The sequence below is a fragment of the Hoplias malabaricus genome, chromosome 17 (genome assembly GCF_029633855.1).
Source record: "Hoplias malabaricus isolate fHopMal1 chromosome 17, fHopMal1.hap1, whole genome shotgun sequence".
Lineage (NCBI taxonomy): Eukaryota > Metazoa > Chordata > Actinopteri > Characiformes > Erythrinidae > Hoplias > Hoplias malabaricus.
Window position 1 is genome coordinate 33196907 of NC_089816.1, and position 7540 is coordinate 33204446.

The window sequence follows — 7540 nt, forward strand, 5'->3', positions numbered from 1 at the left end:
TTTAAAACCCAAAGTAAAAGAATCTTTTCTGGACACTTTGTCTTGTTTTAAGTCAAAATATCTCACCCCATTGGCAAACATCTTTTTCTTGACAAATAAATATGACTCATATTAAGATAAAATACTATTTTTGAGCAATTTTTTACTTATTAAGAAGGGTTAAAATCAAGGGTTTTTTCTCCATCTGAGTCAATGGATCAACATAATTCACAGTATCAGCCATCCCCCCGTTTAGCACCTAGTAGTGGCTTAATGTACATAACAAAAGGTGGCCTAATGGGATGCAAATTACCCCAGCACTGCCATTTGCCAGCCTCTGGTAGAAGAAGGGGTCATATGAAAATCCTGGTAATTCTAGAGGGTATTGTGGGCAACTGCGAGCAGGTATTTATCTCAAACGGGAACTGTACACAAGGGAACATGGTGGATTTAAAATAACACATTGGGGCACAAGTCTCCCCAAGTTATTGTGTGTTCTTATGTCTTCATTTTCTTTTTCTCTCTTCAACTGTCCAGTTTTAACTTCTATATTCAAATTCCAAAAAAGCAAATGCCGGGATGTTTTTATTCATTTGCTTCAAATAAAAAGGAACCACTGGTTCATTGCTCGCCAACAAGAGTCACCTGAAAGAATGAAATAAAGGTAAATATACAGTGTTTCTCCTCTTTCACCTGGACTAGTGCATGTTGTTCACACTGGGATTACAGCGATGAACAGAAGTGTACAGAAAGTATCTGCTCTGACAGTAAAAGACTGTAATTAATGAAACAGTCTGATTTTGGGAAAAATGACCAGCACGTATCAAACATAGGGACTTTACTGAAGAGGAGGGAGCGCTACAACAACAGGGATGTGTGGAAATAAACGACCACTAAAAATAAAACTAGTGATAGACTCAACAAGGTTTCTATTATTTATTCAGATTGGTTTTATTTTAACATTAAAACACAAATCCAGAAAAACCTGATATTGTCCTTAATTTTTGTCAAGTCTCAGATAAAATGTAAATGAGAGTCTCTCTCAGTGTACTCTGTATTTAAAGGTGTAATTGATTGAGTTTGGTCATTTTTAGTGTTTTACTCTGTAGCACACATTAAACAGCTGCTTCCTCATTTCTGGACTAAAATGGCCTTTGTCTGGTGTAAAGTGTAATAAAAAGTAAACTGATTCAACTGAAGTGAATCTTACAAAATAAACTTAGATGTGCATCATCTTGTGTTCGTAAATATCTTCCTGATCCCTGGAACAGTTTAGGGGTTTTCAGTTCTGTTACACATCCACAGCACTTTACACTGAATCATGGCACTGTTCACACAGACAGCAGGTGCAGTGCCTATGGGAACTGTACTGAAACATTACAGCTTCCTTATTCCACCAGCAGCACACAACAACACGGATGGTTTAAACTGTCTGTCTCTCTCTAGACTGCATGGAAACAGCCAGTGCACATCTGTTAAAGCAACACTAGATCATATTTTTACCTTAAAATTACAGCCTCAAAACCATTGTAATGCTCCACTGAGCTGTAACAAGGAGAATATCTGCTTCCTGTACCTTTGACTGGCCCCACACTTCCTGTAGTTAAAAAGAAACACAGAAAGAAACATGAGAAAGTCAAAGCACAGAGATGATGAGGAGGTGAACTGTGGTACAGGACAGATTCAGCAGACATTTACAGCTCAGGTTTAGCTGCATGTTCCTGAAGACTGTTTGTGAAGCTTGTGGTGAAATGAAGGGGTTCTTCACTCTCCTGATGTTGGTGATTCCTCACTCAGTGTTCACAGGTAAGAGCTCAGAACATCACAATAACTCTCACATATTTACTGTCACTGGGGAGGTGCTGTGTGTAAGAAATTACAGCTAGAATACACTCAGAATGAACTGTGCTCTCTGTATCATCTTAGAGTCACACTGCTCTTCACTTTCTCTTTGTTCTGTGTCTGCTTTTAGAGTTTATTCTTGTTAAGTTTTAGTCCCCTGTCACTCACCAGAAAGAATTCAAGACAAAAGTAAAGAAGATGAAAAAATTAAAATGAAATATGATATTTAAAAAAAAACAGAATACAACACAAAAAAAGAAAAGAGAGAATTTTAAAAAAGAAAAGAAGAAAAAGAACAAAACTGTTACTTATTGCTTCAAATGTATTATAAAACATGATTCTATTGATCCTCCGTCTAAATCTGTCTTTTAATTAAATTCTGTTTAATATTGTTATGGATTCATTTGTAATAAGTTCACAACTAATTTTCTATTTATAAATATTTTCCTAAAACTCTTTTGATCTTGATTTGTTTTTACGTTTTCAAGCCCCTTGAACTTCCATGAAATGTGCTACAGAAACTCAGGAGGGTAGAGTACAGGTAGATATTTTTTCTTTCATTAAGAAATGATGAAATTACAGGATGCTTATTATGGGTCACGTGTGTGGACACAGAACTCACATTTTCTGTAAATGAATGTAAAGTCTGTTTGGTGATAAATAGAGAAAAAAAATAAAGAAAAGTCCCATATTTGAACGTTAAAGAGTTTCTGGGAGCGGTGGTTCACACATGAAGAGAACAGCAAACGGATTTCTGCCTGAGGAACGCTCTCGCAGCACTTTATAAATACTGTGATCATTTTGATTTCATTACAGTGTCCTATGGGTGGTTTCTGTGGAGCTACTGTCGATTATTTACAAAGACTAGAGGCGTAACATGTGCACAGCACTATGTGTTTATACACAGGTCAGTGTTTGGATTTTTAATAAAAAACAATACACAGAGGTAAGGAGACAGAGTAGGTGTCGGGATTTGTGTGAAAGCAAAACGCAGTCATATTTCTTGAGACTAAAATGTACGTGTAATGTTTATATTTTAAGAAATTGTATAAAGACTGTGATCATTTTGATCTCATTACTGTGTCCCACTTTTGTGGAGTTTGTGGTGATTTACATAGATTTAATAGAGGGTAACGTGTACACGGCACAGTGTGTAAACACACATTGTACACACACTGACTATTCTCAGTCCAGCAGTGACACTGAGGAGTTTAAAAACTCCAGCAGCACAGGAAGAGGTTTTTATAAATACCTTTGAAGTATAAAGCAGTCGATTTAAAACATTAACCCAAGCATATGTACAGGATGATACAGGACACAATAACACGCCTGGCACTGCATTATCGACTCTTACAGACAACACCATTCCAGATTCTCTGATTAACCTCCTTAAACAGCACTTTCAGGTTTGCCTCCTGGGGCTGCAGTTCAATGGCATTCTCCTAAGACCTGTATGTATCCATTCTTCTAGAAAGTGCATGACCACCCTTGACATTTGAAACATGTGAGGACAATCCATGTAGACCTTAAGACATCTCATCCATTATTGACTCTTACTGATAACTTTATTCCAGATTCTCTGATTAACCTCCTCTCCTCTTTCAGGTCCTCACTCTCTGGGACTGTTTTCAATTTACATCAAAGGAGACACACCGTTTCCAGAATTCAGTTTCTGGTTCATGTTGGACGACCTCACTGTCTCATACTTTGACTCTGAGAAAAAGACCCTGTTTTCAAGAGACCACCATAAGGAGGATGAAGTGGACACTGTGGTTGACCCTCGTTATATCAGGACTATAATGTCCACCATGCAGGATGACTTTGAAGAAAGACGGGTATATGCCAAACACAAATTAAATACCAGTGAAAGTAAGTTCATATTTTTTTTCTGATCAATAATATTACACTTTACTGAAGCTGTAAGTGTTTAGTGATGGAACATACTGCAAGGAAATAAACTCAGCAAGAACTAGAGTGTGGCTGGTTATAGTTCACATGTGACATTTAAAGGGTTCAATTCAGAATTTACAAAGTGTAATGACTACTGCAGTCTCAGAATTATTCAGCCTCTTCAGGACGAGCGCTGTTCTACACAAGATGGTGACTTGCACCTTCACATGCCTGTAGGTATTAGTCAGTACATCTGCCCATTCTCAGTGCTGTATAAAGGAAGTCACTCAAGATTTAGCATTTAGATTATTGAAGTGTTTCATACTGCATTTATATAACACTGATTGCTATGTTTAATTCTGTTTTAGGGATTTATGTTGAGCAGAGTCTGGTGGTGTGTGAACTGATGGATAATGATCAGCCGGGACCAATGATCACCAAGAACGCCATCGGAGGCTCCACAGCAGACGAGCTGTATTTTCATGAAGGCAATCTGACATATCACAACGGTTTCAATATTTCAGAAGAGAGGTTGAAACCACTCTTGATATCCATCAAGTCGCGTCAGGAACATCTGTATTACCCACAATGCATTACAACACTCAGAGCTTACCTGAAACAGAGGAGCCACCAGGTAAAGAGAAAAGGTAAAATACAAATCTGGAGAGCAGCAAATGGGGAGGAAACATCCTCAGAATTATAAAAAAAAGTGTCTTTTGATTAAAATTGTGAATGGTGCCTTTAAAGGGACGGCACGCTGGCGCAGCAGGTAGTGTCGCAGTCACACAACTCCGGGTGACTGTCTGTGAGGAGTGTGGTGTGTTCTCTCTGTGTCTGCGTGGGTTTCCTCCGGGTGACTGTCTGTGAGGAGTGTGGTGTGTTCTCCCTGTGTCTGCGTGGGTTTCCTCCAGGTGACTGTCTGTGAGGAGTGTGGTGTGTTCTCCCTGTGTCTGCGTGGGTTTCCTCCGGGTGACTGTCTGTGAGGAGTGTGGTGTGTTCTCTCTGTGTCTGCGTGGGTTTCCTCCGGGTGCTCCAGTTTCCTCCCACAGTCCAAAAGCACATGTCGGTAGGTGGATTGGCGACTCAAAAGTGTCCGTAGGTGTGAGTGAATATATGTGTGTGTGTCTGTGTTGCCCTTTGAAGGACTGGCGCCCCCTACAGGGTGTATTCCGACCTTGCGCACAATGATTCCAGGTAGGCTCTGGACCCACTGCGACCCTGAACTGGATAAGCGCTTACAGATAATGAATGAATGAATGAATGAATATTGCCTTTAAAGGAATGTTTTCAAAGGCTAGAGAAAAAATAAAATGATCTTAGGAAAGAACAATACGACTTTGTTCATTATCCTTTAGCGTAAGCGGGGAATCGAGGGAAATGAGGGCTCCAAACTCGATGAGCTTAGTCCATGAGGGAGAAGAGAGAACAAGGCTTACGAAGTATAAATTAAAATTATAAATTAAAAAATGAAATTAGATATTTATCATCAGGATGCAGTATGATAGTCTTAATGTATGGAGTTTTTAACATCAAACATGCTCTTAATTGTAATGTATCCATAAAGTACCAGAGAAAAAATTGAGTGCCTGTTCACAGCACTGAACTTGAAATCTGCTGCAAGGGTACAGCTGCTCAGAGAGACCAAACCTAAGAGGCACTCAGACACAATTAGATCATAGAAAAATGCTTAATTTCATGAAAATAAATACATGATTCATCCATTACATCCTTTTTATTTGATTTATTTTACCAGGGAAGTCATTAAGACCAGCTGTTTATTTACATCACCATCCTGGCAAAAGACAGAGCCTTTTAAAAACTCACAGAAACATAAGAACAACAGAAAAATGTTAAGAGACAACAAGACAGAGAACAAATACAAAAAATATATCAAAAAGCAAACAAAACTAAGATGGCGTCAGTGTACATTAGTCACAAAAGTTGCACTTTATCATTTAAAATATTTTTTGGTTTCAGTTTTTGCAGTGAGTTTCTCTTTTAAGCTGCTGCTGATAGAAACGAAGATAGACCAAAGACTGCATTTGTTTTAGGGACGTTCGACACGATCAGACGGCAGTGTGAGTGTTATAAGCTGAAGACGAGAACTGCAACAAGTGACACGAATAAAGAGGGGACAGAAATCATCACAGTCACATCATAAATCAGAAAAACGAGTCTACTGGAGATTGTTAAACAGTTAGCTGTGTAAATTGTGCAACAAAACTTAGGAACTGAACTTTTGGGTCTCTTTGCTGATTGACTACATTTACATCTATTTACAGCCACTAAATCTAAACATGATATTATTTCTGACGCCGGGTTCCTGTTCCTCTCTCCAGTGAAACCCAGAGTGAGGCTGATCCAGAAGAAACGCTCTGTGTCTGGGTGGGATGGGGTCAGTTGTCTGGCCACTGGTTTCTACCCCCGTCACATCAACCTGACCATCCTCAGAGACGGAGAACCAGTCCCTGAGCGTCTGACCACTGGAGGAGAGCTGCTGCCCAACGGAGACGGGACCTACCAGATGAGGAAGAACCTGGAGCTCAGTGGAAAGGACCTTAAACAGAGCGTCTTCACCTGCAGCGTCACCCACCTCGGCCTGGACAACAAGCTGGACGTCCATCTGGGTACGGAGCTGCAGCCTGCAGTAGACTCCCCTCAGTCTACTCTGGGCCTCTGGATAACCTTCTGTGTTGTGTGTTTCAGAGCTGGATCCAGGGGAACCCTTAAAGCTGATTGTTATCCCTGTGCTGGTGGCTGTGGGTTTGGTGTTTGTGGTGGGACCTGGGATCTACATAATGAGAAAATGCAGAAAAAAGAAAACAGGTAAGAGAGAACAAACCGGGTTGTGCAGCTTTTATATCTATACTGCAAACATTTTCTCTGATAAATCTCATGTTATTGTTCTTCAGAAAGCTACTCAGGTACTCACCAGAGCAGGTAATCAGCAGCATCAAGTAAGTGCTTATTTTATCATGAAATACTACATTCATTTACACTTCTATATTTCATTATTTCAAATTTCATACAAAATATGTTTATTTTTCACCACTAGAAAAAACTACAGGGCGACCAAGCTTTCTCAGTAGAGGCCACACAGCTCTGGAACATTCTCCTACTGAGATTCTACATGCTGCATTTTGCGGGGTAGAAACACACCTTATATAATCAGCTTTGTAAGTCTTGAATGTCTGAATGCTTCTGTGAGCTCTGTATACCGTTAGAAAGCGCAGCCCACCGTTTCTAAAAATAGCGCTCTCATCGCGGTGCTGTGAAGCCTCTGGGAGTAATCCAGTGTGAAAAACCACCTAAAAATCAAGGCGCTCCTTCAAAATTTTGGTCTTATGTCCTTGTCATGAAAGACTAATGATAGGCGCTAAAATCATAAAAAAAAAACGCTGAAAAAGGGACAAGACGGACGCTGTTTACTTTCAGTTTCGTTTTGACTCACATAACGTCAACCCACGCTGTCTCTGGGCAGAAAATTATGAGTCATCAGCAAAAACATATTTCTATTATTGATTTATAGTTTTTCAAGGGTTTTTTTAGGTTTCACATCAAATAACACTGCATTAGATCAACAAATATAAACTAAAAAGCGTAAATAATTATTTATTGTGTGTTTTCTAAATAAACAAGTATTATTTCATCATTTTTTAAAAAGATTATTATAATAATAATAACTGTAAACATTATCAGCATCTGAAAAAACTGCCAAAGTACCAAAATGTTTTTTATTTGTTGGGATATTGTCCATATTTGCCCTGAACTAAATTCCTGAAAGTCTGGGCCTGCTGTGACTGTCAGAACTTTATCAGTCATACATCCC

General features: G+C 39.2%; 1 protein-coding gene across 1 annotated transcript; it reads left to right on the plus strand.

Moving 5' to 3' along the window:
* Nucleotides 1-1658: 1658 nt before the first annotated feature.
* LOC136673929 (major histocompatibility complex class I-related gene protein-like) lies at nt 1659-6878 on the plus strand. The gene is made up of 7 exons (XM_066649716.1): nt 1659-1785; nt 3427-3690; nt 4080-4358; nt 6051-6338; nt 6418-6537; nt 6624-6668; nt 6767-6878. Exons 1-6 carry the CDS (start codon nt 1695-1697, stop codon nt 6653-6655), a joined length of 1074 nt encoding a protein of 357 aa, XP_066505813.1. The 5' UTR covers nt 1659-1694; the 3' UTR covers nt 6656-6668; nt 6767-6878.
* Nucleotides 6879-7540: the final 662 nt, after the last annotated feature.

Excerpts from the sequence above, each read along its gene's own strand:
- LOC136673929 (XM_066649716.1), top strand. The coding sequence starts at position 1,695 with ATGTTCCTGAAGACTGTTTGTGAAGCTTGTGGTGAAATGAAGGGGTTC. Across the intron at positions 1,786-3,426 it reads TCCTCACTCAGTGTTCACAG|GTCCTCACTCTCTGGGACTG; the intron begins GTAAGAGCTCAG and ends CTCCTCTTTCAG. Across the intron at positions 4,359-6,050 it reads CCACCAGGTAAAGAGAAAAG|TGAAACCCAGAGTGAGGCTG; the intron begins GTAAAATACAAA and ends TCCTCTCTCCAG.